Source organism: Triticum aestivum, chromosome 5A (assembly GCF_018294505.1).
Source record: "Triticum aestivum cultivar Chinese Spring chromosome 5A, IWGSC CS RefSeq v2.1, whole genome shotgun sequence".
Classification (NCBI taxonomy): Eukaryota; Viridiplantae; Streptophyta; class Magnoliopsida; order Poales; family Poaceae; genus Triticum; species Triticum aestivum.
The window spans coordinates 700,026,660-700,043,763 of NC_057806.1; the positions used below are offsets into that span (position 1 = coordinate 700,026,660).

General features: G+C 43.0%; 2 protein-coding genes across 11 annotated transcripts; one reads left to right on the forward strand and one right to left on the reverse strand.

Moving 5' to 3' along the window:
* Nucleotides 1-16: 16 nt before the first annotated feature.
* LOC123106102 (uncharacterized) lies at nt 17-6,417 on the forward strand (the record flags this gene model as incomplete). Its single annotated transcript, XM_044528308.1, is given in 19 exon segments — nt 17-288; nt 382-475; nt 577-659; nt 758-978; nt 1,130-1,268; nt 1,500-1,582; nt 1,716-1,928; nt 2,014-2,370; nt 2,445-2,616; nt 2,855-3,046; nt 3,130-3,336; nt 3,432-3,524; nt 3,626-3,825; nt 3,940-4,467; nt 4,711-4,791; nt 4,883-4,968; nt 5,041-5,694; nt 5,797-5,947; nt 6,072-6,417. Coding segments are annotated over 19 exon segments (3,920 nt in total), but the record flags the coding sequence as incomplete, so codon positions are not given.
* A 2,609-nt stretch (nt 6,418-9,026) lies between these two features.
* LOC123106103 (uncharacterized) lies at nt 9,027-14,832 on the reverse strand. Of its 10 annotated transcripts, none has more exons than XR_006451205.1 (10): nt 14,383-14,832; nt 14,142-14,217; nt 13,852-14,051; nt 13,612-13,757; nt 13,164-13,192; nt 12,468-12,516; nt 11,070-11,500; nt 10,412-10,531; nt 9,612-9,661; nt 9,027-9,351 (listed from the first exon to the last, which is right to left on the reverse strand). XR_006451205.1 is itself a non-coding variant. In XM_044528309.1 (8 exons), the coding sequence occupies exons 2-6, from the start codon at nt 13,755-13,757 to the stop codon at nt 10,512-10,514; spliced, it is 654 nt and encodes a 217-aa protein (XP_044384244.1). In that variant the 5' UTR covers nt 13,852-14,135; the 3' UTR covers nt 9,027-9,351; nt 9,612-9,661; nt 10,412-10,511. The 10 variants fall into 10 exon arrangements, 1 of the variants encoding a protein (XP_044384244.1); XR_006451209.1 differs by having other exon boundaries at nt 13,164-13,199; XR_006451207.1 differs by having other exon boundaries at nt 11,070-11,423; nt 13,164-13,199; nt 14,383-14,830.
* Nucleotides 14,833-17,104: the final 2,272 nt, after the last annotated feature.

Genomic DNA, 17,104 nt, shown 5'->3' on the forward strand with positions numbered 1-17,104 from the left:
CCGCGCGCTCTCGCAGGGACCGGGTCGGAGCTGCTCGTCTACGACGTGGACGCCGCCAGGCTCGTCGCCTCCTTCCGGGTCTTGGACGGCGTGCGCGTCCACGGCATCCAGCCCCGCGGCTCGCCCCCTGCCGACGGGCTCACCCTCGCCGTCTTCGGCGAGAGGAGGGTGAAGCTCCTCAGCCTCCGCGTAGACGCCGAGGATGGCGGGGCGGTCGCCGTGCGGCTGGAGCTGGAGCAGAGGCTCCCCGGGTTCGACCACTGGGTGCTCGACGCTTGCTTCCTCGAGGTATGCACGCTCGGTCGTGCTGTCCGGTCCCTGCATTCGCGCAGGGAAGCTTCGTTTTCCTCTGCCATTCATGTTTGTTTGTTTTCGGCGCAGGTGGACAGGCTGCTTGCGATTGGTTTGGGCGACAATTCAGTGGCATTGTGGGATTTGACGGACCATGTGTTTGTTACCCGAGTGAATTCTCCAGGTTCGACGACAATCGATGTGTTGCCCTAAAGTTCGAAACTATATTCTCTGCGCCAGAATTTGTATTGATATACTTGCTTCTGGTGTGTTTTGTGGATGCAGAGAAGTGCCTTCTGTATTCAATGAGAATGTGGGGGGACTCTGTTCAATCCCTCCTCGTGGCGTCTGGTACCATTCTAAACGAGGTAATCTTCTAATGCAACAAAATTTTGAGACACACAGAGTTTTGTTTTTATGTATGAACATTACTATAACTCATTAACTCCATCATATCTGTTTTCAGATTCTTATTTGGAAATTGGTACCCGAAACCCTGAGTACTTCGTTATTAAGCTCGGACGAGTTGGGTGCTACTGGTGTAGATAACAGTGAAAATGTTCATCTTAGTGATAATAAATACATGGCTGTTCATATTGGAAGGCTGAAGGAACACGAAGGTTCAATATTTCGAATAGCTTGGTCCTCTGATGGATCAAAGTTCATGTCCGTTTCTGATGATCGCAGGTCAGGTTCATTCTGGCTTTCACTTCTCTGCATTATCTGTGTTAGATTTCCTTTGCTGAAGTATCTGTATCTAGCTTCTGGAACTTTATTGTTTCAAATGTCCGTCTTTTGTAATATTGATCTTATGTGCTTGGCTTCATTGTTATGGCAGTGCTCGCATGTGGATGTTAAGTTGTCAGCCACAGGATCTTACCAATCAAACAGCCAAAATTGATGATGTGGACATTATACCCAAACTGACACTTTTCGGACACAGTGCTAGAATTTGGGATTGTTGCATATCTGATTCTGTAAGTTTGTTGCACTTTGCCTTTTCATCTTTCAGTTTTGAAGGTGGATTTGCCATTATGCTTGTTTAGCGACGGCCATTTTCTCAGTTCTTTTCTACTCACAACTCTGTCATGGACACATACCATATTATTGCATTAATGCTTTTTTTGTGACAAAAGGGGAACTTGATCATCTAGCTGTTATTGTAGACGAAATACAGCTTACTGTTTTCACCTCAACTTGCCTTTTAGATAGTTATAACTGCTGGTGAGGATTGTACTTGCTGCATTTGGGGCATGGATGGAAAGCTAATCAAAACATTCAAAGAACACATGTAAGTTGGGAAGATCAACTTAGATAAAGTGTAAGGCGAGCAAATTAAGTATGTCGGAGTTTGACTACCTTGACTTGCAACAAGTGCTTCCCTTAGTAAAACTTAATTTTCTATGCTGCATCTATTGTTACAGTGGCCGAGGATTATGGCGATGTTTATATAATCCAAGCTCACTAGTTCTGATCACCGCTGGGTTTGATTCTGCAATCAAAGTGCACCACCTATGTAACTCCTCTTTTCATGACATATTGGAAGAAAACGTGGCCCCAGATGGTCTGAAATACGATTCTGAGGTGTTTGAAATATCTTCTCCTATAGTATCAGGACAGCATGGTGCCTTGGATAGGTATGGTGTGCTTCCGTGTTTTCTTGTATTATCTCCATTTTTCATTGTGATATAGTGTGAGTGATTGTTTTTTTGTTTATCACAGCAAAAGTGAATATGTCCGATGCTTACATTTTGTGCAAGAAAATGTTCTCTATGTTGCCACAAACAATGGATATCTGCATCATGCTGAGCTCTCTGATACAAAAGATCCAAGATGGACTGAGGTTATTCAGGTCACTGAGAAAGCACCAATTATATGTATGGATGTAATGACAGGGTGCTCAGACATTTCTTTGGATAAGGAGGATATAATTGCCCTTGGAGACGGTCGAGGAAATGTTACTATCGTCCGTTTAAGCAGTCCCAGTCTTGAACCTAAAATAGATTTATCTGTTACCTGGCCAGCTGAAAAGGATAGGCAACTACTAGGACTATACTGGTGCAAGTCCCTTGAATGTAGGTATGTGGATTATTTCCTATTTACTTTCTGGTTAGCAGGTAATTATTGTTCTCAACAGTTTTTTCCCCTCGCAGCCACATTTTCACAGCTGATCCTAGAGGCGCTCTTAAGTTATGGAACGTAAGGAATGCCCTTTTGTCAAATGGCCATGCGATTACTACAGCTCAGGAGGTTTCACTTGTTGCAATGTTTGAATCTCCCTTTGGGGCTCGAATCATGTGTTTAGATGTATCACTTCAGGATGAGGTAATTCTTATAAACTTGCTCTGTTTCTCACTGAATGCAAAACCATAACAGTGGCTTATATAATATTTCACGCGAATATGAGACGTTCCATAATTATGACTACGGGAACACTAATTGTTTATAGAATACCAGTGCCTGATGTTCTAATAACTATCAAAAGAGAAATGTTACAGTTTGCTGCAAAGAATATATTTTGTTCTCTGATGTAAAAAAAAAGTACATGTTATTTTCTATGCAGATCCTTATAACAGGTGATAAGAAGGGTAACATCGCTGCCTTTCCTTTTCATAAAACATTGGCAGCACATGACAGCAGTGAGGCACAACAGAAGATACCTTTACGTGACCGTTTTAAAGGAGCTCATGGCATTTCTAGTGTCACAAGTGTTCAGATAATCACCTCAGCTTCAGATCATATTGAAATCCACACTGTATGTACAGAGTTTTGTTGTTCTTTCTATTGAAGTCATGAGCTTGGCCTGACATAAACTCCTCTGCTCTGAACATTTTACAGACTGGGGGAGACGGCTGTATTTGCTTCTTCAAGTATGGGAGACATGTCAAAAAAGTTGAATTTGTTGGAATGAGACAATTGAAAGAATTAGGCACCATTCAATCCATCTACGCAAATCATGCCTCTGGTAACCAATTGGTTGGTACCTATGCAATAGGTTTCACCTCTGTGGATTTTATCATTTGGGACCTTGAAAATGATACAAAGGTAAGACATACTGAATAAACTGGACAGTTTGGAAATTTGAATTTGGCAACGGTTGGGCTAATCTAATAATTCTGGATTTGTTTGCCCTTCTATAGCTGGTTCAAATATCCTGCGGAGGATGGCGGCGCCCTTACTCTTATTATCTTGGGACAGTCCCTGAGTATCAAAACTGTTTTGCCTTCGTGAAGGTTTGCTGCCCAGCCCTTGCTTAACGATGTTTGTGGAAGTGTTTTCTTCACTGTTGTTCTGTGCAAATTTACACACCTCATGAGAATTGACTTCCTAGCAGGACCACAGTATTCATGTCCACAGACACTGGGCACCAGCTCAAGATAGGAAGCTGCTTCCTCAAGTTTTTCATACCCAGTTCCATGGAAGAGAAGTGCATTCTCTTTGCTTCATAGATCCAGCAAGCTATTCACATCCTGAGAGGAGTACAGATTTGTGGATTGCAACCGGGTGTGAAGATGGAACCGTCCGGCTTACAGGGTAAATAAGTTACTATTCATGCATAATAACAAACAAGGGTTAATCAAATACACCTGTTCATTTCAGGTTCTGTTATGAACCATATGATATATGTTGTCTTGATCTTTGTTACAGGTACTCGGCTAGTAGTGCTGGAAAATGGTGCTCATCCAAGCTGCTTGGGGAGCATGTTGGCGGGTCAGCTGTGAGAGATACGTGTTTCATCCCAAAAACATACACATTAGCAGATAAATCGCGCAACTCTAGTGTCAGTTCTGCCGACACTTGGGTCGAAAACAAGGACACCACTTACATATTGATATCTGTTGGATCAAAGCAAGTTCTGACGGCTTGGATTCTAGAACCTAGGATTGCAGAGAACAACAAGCAAGTGTGCTCGAGTGGTCTAGATTTAGACACCAAGCAAGGCTCAGAATGCTCAGACAATAGTGATTCAGCCGTTACATTTCAGTGGCTTTCTACCCACATGCCACCAAAGCTTGGCACCAAGAGGTTGAAAGCTGATCATGTAAAGCTGAACTTCGAGGAAGGCGGGAAAGGAAATTCCTCTGCTCAACCCAATCTGGCTATTATGGATCAGATGGAAAATGACTGGCGTTACCTTTCTGTTACAGCATTTCTTTTGAAACATCCGGCTACCGAGTAAGATTTGGCACTGCACTCTTATGAATTGCTCATAAATATAGGGCCCATGGTACTTTCTGTTTCAGCTCTTGGAAGAAATATCTCTCATAAATTGCTCACAAATATAGGGTCTAGGGCACTCTCTGTTTCAGCTCTTGCAAGAAATGACTCATGAGTTGCTCACAAATATAGGGTCTAGAATACTTTCTTATTAGCTCTTGCAAGAAATGAGGGTAATCTAAGCTCTTTGTTTTGTGCCAGGTTGACAGTTTGTTTTGTGGTTGTTGCTTGCTCTGATGCAACAGTTATTGTCCGTGCGCTTCTTTTGCCTTCTCGGCTATGGTAAGCAACATGAAATTTCTGAAGTGGAGTTCCTATTTATCTGTACTAGTCTTGGGGCTTTCAGTTAGCTATTCCTTTTCTTTGTGTACAGGTTTGATGTTGCCTTGTTGGTCCCACAGGCATCACCAGTTCTTGTGCTACGGCATATTGTTGTCGCCTCTGGTGCCCACTGTGAAGGTCAGTTCTACTCTTTCTTATTTGTTCTGATAATGTTATTAAGCATAATGAAATTCACACATTTGCTTTCAGGTGATGTTTATAATGGCGATAGGTACATTATTGTGAGTGGATCTACAGATGGTAGCATCACATTGTGGGACCTAACAGACACCATTCATGGCTTTATGCAACTAGTATCAGAGACTAAGCCGCACATGGTTATCGACTGCCAAAAGCGGCCCAAGACAGGAAGAGGGAGTCAGGGTGGTCGTCGTCGGTGGCGACCACTGGCAAACAGTTCTGTGAAAAAGGGTAACGAACAAGCATTGCTCCCCAGTGAGAACAATCTGAGTAGCTCGCGCGCTGCTGCAGAGAGTCCACATGAAACTTCAGGAGTGGCAGAAACCGAGGCCATAAAAAACACCGAGGACACAGTTTCAAGTACCCAGTCATGTGATATACCTGAGCTGCAGCCATTGCAGATGTTCTCCGGTGTTCACCAGTCAGGCGTCAACTGCCTCCATGTTTCAGAGATGGAGCAGCGATCAAGCTCTGCACCTGGCTTGTTTTACTGCATCGTAAGTGGCGGTGATGATCAGGCGGTTCAGTGTTTTGTTTTCACATTAGGACCCCCACAGGGCTGCTCAACTAATACGTCAAACATAATCTCGCCTCCTGACAAAGGTGGATTTCAAATACTTGGCCAACACACGGTTCCATCGGCTCACGGATCAGCAGTGAAAGGTATGTCTGACTGTTAATATCACGGCTTGGTTTAATTAGTATTTCAGTTTAGCAACTGTCCTTGTAAGCTGATGGTACAAGCACCTGCGCTTTTACCGTCAGGTATCTGGACGGACGGTGCCTGGGCTTTCTCCACCGGGCTTGATCAGAGAATCAGATGTTGGAAGATGGGCCCGTCCGGCAAATTCATGGAGCATTCCCATGTTATCATCAGCGTGCCCGAGCCGGAAACTCTGGATGTTTTCCATGACCGGTGAGGAGGCTTCACAGCATCATCTATGTTCTTTTTTCTTGGCCGATGAAAATGTGTACGTGATGTTCTCTGTCGTAGTTTCATCTTTACGATTTTCTCATGGTGATTGTTGTTATCTTGTCAGTGGGAGCGGGATATACCACATCGCCGTTGCAGGAAGAGGGATGCAGATGGTTGAGTTCTCGCCGCCTGAAGACGACTCGATGAAGATAGCGTGAGAACAGCCTGGAGGCGCGTCGTGGAATTACTGCAGGCGGGAGGGTGCGCAGTCTGTTTTTTTGGGATGATTTGTAACTCCATTTGATGTGTAGCTCTTTTTGAGAGAGGGGATGAATTATAGACAGTCAGCGATCTGGAAATCTGGTGGCATTGAAGGCTGGCTTGATTTGATTGAATGCCCAGCCCACCAGGGATTTCCAAATCGTTAGCGGCGGGTCTTTCTTCTTCTGGGCGAGCTGCGGAGCCCCTCACCCGAGAATTGCATTTTCGCTTCAGCTTCCCCGGTTTAGTTGGTTTGGAGGATTAATTGATTGGATACCCAATCCGCATAATCTTTCAAAGTCACTGCATGGAGGGTGTCGTCGTCCGTCGCAACACAAATACCACCGATATTGGTCGTAGTCGGTCGGACTTACCACTGTGGACGGCGTCGAGCGTCACCAAGGAAGAAGTACGCCGCGGCTGTTCATGCGTCCTCGACGAGGCCACCGCTGGTTTGATGTCGCCGAGCGCCGGAGCGACATAGTTGTTGGCTTCCTGGTCTTGTTCCGAATGCATGAAAGCCACTTAACAAAATTGATTAGCATATATATTAGTGTAATCAAAACAAGAAGAATCGAACGAGACATCTATTGATCCATCAGGATCGATTCCTCTCATCTTCTTGTTCTGGCACGGAAGTGCGCGATTGATGGGGAGCCGCCGTCTCGCCTTGCGCCTCCGTGGTGTACCAACCTGCTGATTGCATGCCCATGAAACGCTAGAGATAAAGAGTAGCGATCATAAGTTAGACAAAAAATGTTGATTATGATACACGACGGCTGGGCCATGCAATGCAGTCAACAGTCAAAGCTAGGCTGCTTAACTGAGCGGAATAAGTACAGTGCAGTCATACCATATGTAGACTAGTAGAGTGTCCGTGCGTTGTCACGGGTTTTCGAAATAGTTTGCAAGATTTACATGTTAAATTTCACACATACAAACAATATAACACAAACACAATTATTGAATAATTGAAGTTCAATTTTGCAATGTAAATTGATAACAAAAAAAAAAGATTAACGACATGTGCATGTAACAAACTGAGCGATGTTCGACCTTAACATCTATTACAAAACTATCAATATCTAGATGATGCGTTTAAAAATTTCTTTCACAATATCAGAAAAGTTGCCTTTAGCTTCATTCTCACGATGTTTTAGCAAGTATAATAAAAACTGTTTCCTCAACTCATACCCATCTTGCACAAACATTATATGTAGTTGGTATGAAAATTTCACGCCGAAGGTCTTAAAACATGTAACGGACAATACTCACCCCGCACACCGGCTTAATCTTTACCGTTCCACCAGAGCATAAAATTAAAAACAAAATAGCTAGACACATTCCTGCAATTATTTAAATTGATAATATAAAGAATATGGTGATAACAAAAATAAATGTTTTTATTATGAATTCATTACCCATCTATACTCGTTGAAATACCAAACGGAAATAAATGTTGACATTTAGATATATCAGAATTTCAACCAGGCAGCTTTATTTCGAGTGCTTCTTTGAAATCCCTTGCAAAACTTTTTAATTTCAGTGCATGCCTTAAATTTTTATCCTCTAACGATCATGATGTTTGAATAGGCTCCATAATATATAGACGACGTGCCTCTTTAGCGATGACGTATAAAATGTATTGGCCGATGAATGCATAGGGAAGATAAATCTACAAGTGGAGCTATTAGAAACAACAATAAACCACGATAACAATAGACAAAATAGTTTACTTATCATGTTGCACGATGAGATGTCGTTGTCTATCCCAAGCCAGCTATCAAATAATGTTGCCAACGTTTGGATAGTTTCCTTGTCGCAAAACTTCTAACCTCGTGTTGACTCTAGCATAATGGACCTCGTGTCCCCCTCGCAACCGATTCTCTCACCGCAACCACCCCTCTCACTCGTTCTCTCTGCCACGGCGTTGCTGCCACCATATCTCCCAATCGTGGCATGTCGCTGCCACCTTCCCATCCACGCTCACCATCCCCTCCCCTCCATCAATCGCTATGTCGCCCATCCCCTCCCCGGTTATATGTTTTGGTCAGATCTGATGAGCTGCGGTGAGCACATATATGTCACGGTGAGTAGCCGGATTCAGCGACGACATCAATATGGCCATCCCATGGCGATTTCTGGTGCCATGGGCTTCATACTATACGATTTCTACCTCGGGCGATCCGTGTCATCGACCTGGCCCTCCCAGGTCGATTTTCGGTGCCGAGGGTGATCTCCGGGTAAATTGGTGTCTTGTGCAACCACGTTCTTGGCTCCTTGCCCCCGCTAGACGTTAACTGGATGGTCTTTCCCTGAATCCATCGCAAGTTAATTGCCCATCCGTTGCTACAGAGCATACATATTTTTGTAGTTTAATATAAACCTTTAGGACACTCGTGCAAATAGGGTGGTGTTATCGACAATCTTTGACCATTAAATAACTCTTCATCTTCTTTTCTTTTTCTTATTTCATCCACTATTTTCGTCTCTCCACCATCTATCCAAACTTGCCACCTCTGGCAGTTGTGCATGATGCAGTCAGCTCAAATTTCCTCTTACAACCCAATCACACACACATCAAAATTCAAACCCATCGGTCTGTGGTAGTGAACCCCTGGAGATAGCTGGACCTTCAACTTGTTATAGCTCATGTTGACTGATAATCACATATAAGTGCCTCGCCTTGATACTTGATACCACAATAGTTGTGGTAGAAACTGGTTGTGCCATCCTAAACGGGTCAAGACAATACAGCTGAAAAGAGTTTCACACATGACATCTGCATAACAAGATGTCCATACATCCATCCATTTCATCGATCAAAAATAGTTTTGTAATCACTCATTTCATTTGTCAAGATAGGAGAACATATACCTACGAGCATGCACAGCAATTTCATTGATACAAAAAGATTCCTAATACTATATAGGTACATTATTCCCTAGGTGTTCATCACATTTCATTTGTCAGGACAGACCACTTGATAAAGTCTGAAACCAAATACCTGCCCGAGGAACAAGACAAATAGTAGAATAGGGAAGACGGACTCCATGGCCTCGATCGGGTGCGTTAAGGAGACCAAACTCATGCTGGTGATGACATTGCCCATCAGGTGTATTAAGGGCAAAGGCAGGATCTTTCTGTACTGCACAAAAGTGTAATTCATTCATTACAAATTTGCATTACTTTAGAATGTCACATGAATCACGAAAAGGAAATATTTAAATCCCAACACTATCAGGTAAATTTTAAAAAGGGACGATTTTTCAGTCACTCATGTGAGGCCTTATCCCATTGTAGAAGCTAAAGCTTGTTTGAAAAAGGTAACCATGGACAAATATATGTAAGAAACAAAATTCATGCCAAGTTATTAAGATAAGCATCGACAGGAGGTTGGGACCTTTTTTTTATTTTGTTCCTAGGGGGCTCCCAGTTTTCTGTCGCGGCAGCCTGCAACCATGAACCATGTTAGCACGAAACATTCCGTCATGCTGAGTTAATGTAACAAGAGCACAACTGAAGCAAAGAAGATCAAAAGATGAAAAAATAGATCAGGATTATAGACAAAAAATTCCAGATGAATGAATAAAACAACTCTTTCTCCTAAATCTAACATAGCAGAGTATGCATGTCTAGCTACTAAAATTACTACACATGTAATGTACTCCCTCCGTTCCAAAATATAAGTCTTTTTAGAGATTCCACTACGGACTACATACGGAGCAAAATGAGTGAATGTACACTCTAAAGTATGTCTATATACATCCTATGTAGTTCGTAGTGGAATCTCTAGAAAGACTTATATTTAGGAATGGAGGGAGTAGTTTGTTTAAGATCCAATAAGCTCATAATCATGTTTAACACAATTTCTTTCAAACCCAACAAGGATTAAGGTTGTAATACTAAGAGAAAACGCCCAAAAAGCTACTCCCTCCGTTCCTAAATATTTGTCTTTCTAGATATTTCAACAAGTGACTACATACGGAGCAAAATGAGTGAATCTACACTCTAAAATATGTCTATATACATCCGTATGTGATAGTCCATTTGAGATCTCTAGAAAGACAAATATTTAGGAACAGAGGGAGTACATGGTTTTCCTGATTAACATACTGTATAGAGTTCTTTCAAGGTCTTTCATAAATGATTATGTTTAGTACAAAACCAACATAAGGAAAACTGACATTGTTCTATCCTTACCAATTGCCGCATTAATTAGTAAGAAAACTGAAACTTCTTTTGGTATCCCCAACAAAGTTGCTTTGCTCAAAGAACAAATTATCTGGACCTAATTCTTTTGTCATCCAGAAGGAGGTTGCTCTGCTCACAAAAACAAACAAGAAATGACCTTGTAAGAGTGCACGATAAAAAAAGTTGTGACATTAGAACGTTGTCAATGACACATATAGGAGCAAGCTATATCACAAATTATTCTCATGAGCTAGTTAAGTTACCAACAATCATTTATTATTAACCTCAAGCACTACTTTAATTCAAAGAACGTAAAAATGAGGAAAATCTGAACAAACATAACCATTTGGATTTTGGACACTGTTGAGATCAATATACAGATAGCTTGATGTTTTAAAAAGCCTATCAATGCTTTTGGAATAGTTATGGTCAGAATGGGCCATTTGTTTTGAGATTTGACCAATACGCAGTATATTCTCATATAGCAACCTGTACATGAACACCAACCTGCTGAGATCAATTTTTTTGCAAACGTACTTGCTGAATAATATATAGCCTGTAATTGAAATATTGTATCTCGGTCTTTTGTCAGCAACATCTAAGATTTCGTAAGCTTTGACAGTAAAAGACCAACAAGTGCAAGAATTGGAACATGGAAGAAGCTTACGTGGGCACGATGCCATCGGGTTGTATGCCAAGATCGTGGTTGTAGAGCTCCCTCTATCTCCCTTGCCAAGCTCTCCCTCCGACCAGCAGTAGAACAACTGCTCATGCTGCTTTTGAACACTCCTTCCACGCTGCCGCAGATCAGTTGGCGGCGTAGGCCAACTCTCGCTTGTATCATCATGTTGAACACAATATGCGCCTATGTTTACTTTCCTTGTGGGTGCTAATATAGAGGCGCTAGGATATCCATCCTGCTCGATTGCCGCTTGAGCCAACGATTCCCGGCATAGGGGGTGCATTGACGTGAGAAATAGCACCGAGTGCCTAGGTATCTCTTGCCGTGTTGGATGGATCGCTGCTACGCCGGAAAATTATATTAGCATCAGGTACCGTCTGCGTTGAAATAGATCTGCGCTTGGGTGTTTCTTTTTACTGTATTTTACAAAAAAAATAGTTCTCTTAAGCGCGTGTATAAGAGTCTTGCATTGAAGATGTCCTAAAAAGCGCATGTCTTCCAGTTTGGTGATTGCAGAGAGTATAAGACATTCAAAAGGAGTCGAAGGAGCATAAATGAATAATGTAGGTGCAAGAACAGAAACAGATATACATTTTTTTATATGCATTATAAACTCAATAGAGGAAGAGAAGTGCAGAAACATCCTCTTATGCTTTTGCCAGTTGGACCTTTCTTGCCTATCGAGAAAACAAGATAACACTTGGTTCAAAAATCAAAAGACATGACCGTCCAGAGTTACTTGACACTGAAATGGATGTATCTAGACGTGCATTTCAGCATCAAGTAATTCTGGACGGAGGGAGTATATGATTATTTTAGTTCTCAAGAAATAATTGGACTAAAAGGAGAAAACAGAGGAATATAAAAGGTATGAGACTTGGAAAGGATGTCTAGAAACTAATTGGAGGCACACTGTTATCAACACGTATGAAAGAACACTCTTCAAGTTACAAAAGGAACTTCCTTTGATGTCCTAAGCTAATTCAGTCTCCTGTATGCATTGTTATTATCTTATAGTACAAAATAAAATAAAAACTAATAATACCTCCAGATGTTTATACTACATGGAAGATAATTATTAGAGAAAAACGACCAATAAAGCATAACTGAAGTTTAAAATTTGCATCCCTAAAAAGTAATCATTGTACCAAAGGATTTGATCTGTGAGCATTTTCCTTTTTCCCAAGCAACAACATTTAACTTTTCAGGAGAAGGGTATATACAATATTTACTAAACTGAATGCTTTCCACCTGTTTCTAAAAGGAATGGATCCTTCATCTAGTCCTTTGCTATCTTCTACAAATTCTTTAAAAAGTACACCTAAACTGCGGCAAATAATGCAATGCCTAGAGGTAAATCTATCAATTTTGGCACATACGTACTTGCATGGTGTTCTCCTCCTCTATCAACATTTGTCCGTCCAATTTGTGCCTACATGAACAATCGACTTCAGTTAAGAACATTGTACAAAAGTAGGCACATTAGTATATTGGAAGTGGTAAGGAATAAACACTAAAACATAGTTCCTGATATCAGCTATTAAAGCAGGAGCATAATTTTCACACCAAGTAAGTCCCTACAATAAACACACATCAAAAGATGAGAGAACTTTCAGGGACATGAAACAAAATAAATCTGAATGAATCCATTTATATGATTTATATGTAAGAACAATGTGTGGCTGCTGTATTAGAAGATGTCCTTTGAAAGATTTATTCATAGGAAGGCAGCAGGATTTGTATTGATCCTTATATATTGTCCAAATTTCTATATTGGATCGAACCCAACAGAAATTGCACACATTTAGCTTGTAGTGCAGATTTATAGAAATTAACTGTGAGCGACATTCTCTAATAATTAATCGTACATTCTGATTTCCAACTAACCCATGATCACAGAAGCAGAAGCAAACAACTCATTTCCTTCACAATAGCAAGCCAATTTGATCACAGAAGACAATTGTTAACTGACTTATCCATGTGTGTGTATATTAAAGTTTACAACACAATATCTATTCAGCAGCAGAACCTTGATTTTATTTTCTTGTATGTGCAAAGTTGAACCGCTAGTGGCCTCACCTCTGAGCCCATGCCCCACCTTTGAAAGCCTGTATCCTACAATCAAATGAGAGAGGGATTGACAAAAGGGAATTGAAAGTGAACAAAAAGAAAAGCAAATTCTTGAAGTGAACTCTTTCCCAGAACTGAGAAAGGAGAACCATAGATGATTCTTCTATGACCCATTTCTTTTCCCCTTTGATTTCCCAAATCCACACGAACAACTTTCTAGAACACACACCAGTAGTGTGAAGATTTACCACACAAACAGAACTACTACCATAACACATGCATCATGAAGAAAAGCCAATGCATTTCAATAGGGATGCTTAGTTATAACATGTTAAGAGCAGAGATAGATACATATTAACTGCATTGCAGAGATGAACTGGACCAAACAGAGAGCAAGTTGAGACGAAGTATTCCAAAGAGATGGCTCTCTAGGTTGCCGAAGGGCATGTACTCGTACAATAGCAGGCGCTTGTCCCCCTGCGCGCAGAAGCCGACCAGGCTGACGAAGTTAGGCTGGCTGAGCACCGTCAGCATCAGCACCTCCACCAGGAACTCCTTCCTCCACTGCACGCTCTCCAGAGCCTGCTGCTTCATTGCCGCCATCTGTGCATCGGAAGCGCCTTGTGAGAAGAAGAAAAATAATCATATTTGTGATGATGATATAATACATATATCATGTATAGTCCAGACTCCAGACCAAAGAATGATCAGAAAATCAACATGGTAGTTGGATTTGTGAAACATCTGCGACAGAAGAGATTAACAATAGACTCCAGAACCACATCATTCCCGAGGAATTAAGATCCATCCGGAAATTTTAATGAAATGGTCAAATTGAATCACAACGGATGGTATAAATTTGATTGTGTCCCTGACTCCCTGTCATAATTCCGAATCCTACACAATGTGAAAAAAGAAAAGACAGATTTGTTAATACAACATTAGGCAGATTTGTTAATACAACATAGTGATATTACATGCACTGACAGGATCGGTATGTGGTATCTTGTTTGCTCCCGGAGAGTGTGATGCCCTTCCTCATAATCTTATTTGAGCGCTGGATCTAAAGAGGCATCAGCATTATGATATGAACTATGATAGTAGGAATATAATATGAACTAATCTAATGGAGAGTTTGATGTCCGTTCTTCTAATCCGCGCTGCACTGCTCCCTCCCTGTGCTAATCTAACTATAGACAAATCACCAAAAAATGGATTGGGCACCCACCTTCTGTCGGGCTGCTGCTGCTCCACCGACATGGAGGCTCTGCGGCGAATCCCCCGTCCGGATCTGGCCACATCAAACACCGGAGTGGCAAGACCTGGCCCTCTCTCCGTCAGATCGGGTAGGGGAGGGGAGCTCGTGGCCTTGCACGAAGGGAGGAGATCGGGTAGGGGAGGGGAGTTCCTAGCCTTGGGCGAAGGGAGGAGGGAGGCCGATACCCATCGCTGCCCCGCTGTACATGGCTGCTGGGGGAGGGGGTGGTGGCGGCCGGCTGGGGAGGGAGGTCATGGTGTCCGGTGGCCAGCTCATCTCGGATCTCGGCGGCGGCGGCTCCTCTCGGATCTCGGTGGCGGCGTAGGACTCGACTATGGCGGCTGGGCGTGGTTCTCGTACTCGTAGCTCTGGTTAACCTTCATAGGTCTTTTTTCGTTGGTTAACCTTCGCAGGTCTATTTTTTTGATACGTGGATGGGTGTGGGTTGAGGCCTCAGGAGGAGGTTTTTCTGGTTTCTGGTGGATAAGTCAAAGGTGGGAGGAGGTACCAAAAAAAATCAGGAGAGGTGGGACTAAAGAAAACCTGAAAGCGAGACTACCAACTGCTTCATTAGAAGTAGAGATTAGGCCGGAGGTCATCCTCCTTTTCTAAAAAAAAAGTACCATATGCAGACAAGTCACGCCAGCCGCCTCAGCCTGAGCCTGACAGTGATACACCACGTCTTGACCACGCAACACAATCATGCTAGGCTGCTTAATTAGAGTGGAATAAGTACAGTGGTGGTGCCGGTAGCGACGGAGAGCACACAAGCTACTAGTGGCGCCGCAACTTTCGTCTTCCAGATGCGTCCAGTCCAAGATCGCATACTACGAGAGAACATGAATAATATGTCCTAAATGACCATCATTCAAACTTAATTACTCTTTGGCCCCTGAGAAAATTTATTGGGATCAGACTACTGATCCTTTGCATATCCACCGTAGTAGGATGAGAGCCATGATGACCATTGGATCCAGCACGTACAGCCCCAGTCGTTTGCATGCAGCATGCGTCATCCCACACTAATTTCAATCAATTTACTTCCTAATAACTGCTCCTATAATTCAGGGCATATCAAATTGATTAGGCGCCATGCTTTTCATGCATGCCATTTGCTTCCATACAATTTTTTGGATGATCCCAACTTTAATTGCCTTCTACACGTGACCCTTTTTAGGCCAGCCTATGAATTTGTTTCCATGGAAAATACAGATTGCTTCCATCAGGTTAGAATATGTTTACTTCAGTCAGCCGATTTTTTTTTGCTTCCACAGCAACTCACGATCGCCTTGATAATTTGTTTCCATTCAACACTGCTTTAAATTTGCTTCCGAAGCAACTGGAGATTACTTACATCTGGTTGAAATCTGTGCTTCGGTCCTTCACACAAAGTTCTTCCAGGACAACCAGCAATCACTTCGATCTAGTTAGAATTTGTGTATTTGAGTCGTCCGTAAAATATTGCTTCCACTGTAAACAGGGATTGCTTTGATCTATTTATAACTTGATAGTTTCAACACATCCTATAAATTGCTTCCATGGCCACAACAACCAGAACTGTTTACAAAATATAGTTTGACAACAACAACAACAACGTAGCTCTGTCGGTTAAATTGGGACTTTGCTTCTGAAGCAGTTGGCATTTGCATCCAACAAATGATAATTTGCTTCAAAAGAATTTGGAACTTGCATATAAAGAAAATGAATATTTCCTTCCCCCCTCGCCCCCGCGGGCGACCTGGGGGAAAACCCTAGCCCCCGCCCCTCGAGTCTCCTCCTCCTCTCCCCCTCCTCGCCGCCGTCCATAGCGTCGTCGGGCGAAGCCTGGCCGGCTGGGCAGCGGCGGGGCTTCTCCCCATCCTCTCCGTCTTGGCTGGCGCAGGACAGCGGGATCCAGAGGAACGCCGGGCGAACGTGGGGTCTGGCGGCGCTCCCATCGGCGTCGTGCGCGACGCGGCGATGGCGACCTGCGTGTCGTGAGGTGGTGGCAGCGTTGGCCTGACCGGTGGTCGCGGGTGCCGCCGGATCCAGATCGGATCCATCTGGATCCTTTCTTCAGATTCCGTCGGCCGCCGCGGGGTGGTGATGATCGTCGCTGGCCACGTCGGATTCGGCGTCTGGAGATCTACAAGGAGTTCTTCTCGATCCTCCTTTTCTGGTGGGTTGAGCCTCAACCCGGCAATTCGATCCATGGGTAGCCGCGCCCATGGGCACCAAATGGATAGGGTATGGGTCGGCATATTGATCCATGGGTAAGCCCGATGGGTAACCCGATTAGTCATGGGTAGGGTTTGGGCATGTGGTTCTGCCCATGGGTCGCCCGATGGGTCACCCGACTAATATTAGTGAGTAAAATATATTGATTATTTTACATGATGTGTGGACGTTTTGGCAAAGATACATGCTAATTAATTTCTTTAGCACAGCCAAGCACTGCCGGTAGAGATGCATCTTTGCTTCGCTTCTTATTTCCTGCCGACCGCTCCAGAATGGTAAGGCCCATATATACTACTACTTGGAAATGGTGTAGTATTTCGGTCTATTGGGCCTCCAATGATTTAAGCCTATGCGTGAGGCGTGTGCAGTGTGATGTGCGTGCTTGCCGTGAACTGAGCAAAGGAGTAGCTCGTTTAGTCCCACCTCGCTTGCATGAGTGAACGGTAGGCTGGGTTGTGCTATAAAGCAGACAAGG

Excerpts from the sequence above, each read along its gene's own strand:
- LOC123106103 (XM_044528309.1), bottom strand. The coding sequence starts at position 13,757 with ATGGCGGCAATGAAGCAGCAGGCTCTGGAGAGCGTGCAGTGGAGGAAG. Across the intron at positions 12,517-13,113 it reads TACAAGAAAATAAAATCAAG|GCACAAATTGGACGGACAAA; the intron begins GTTCTGCTGCTG and ends TTGTTCATGTAG. Across the intron at positions 11,424-12,467 it reads AGGAGGAGAACACCATGCAA|CGATCCATCCAACACGGCAA; the intron begins GTACGTATGTGC and ends CCGGCGTAGCAG.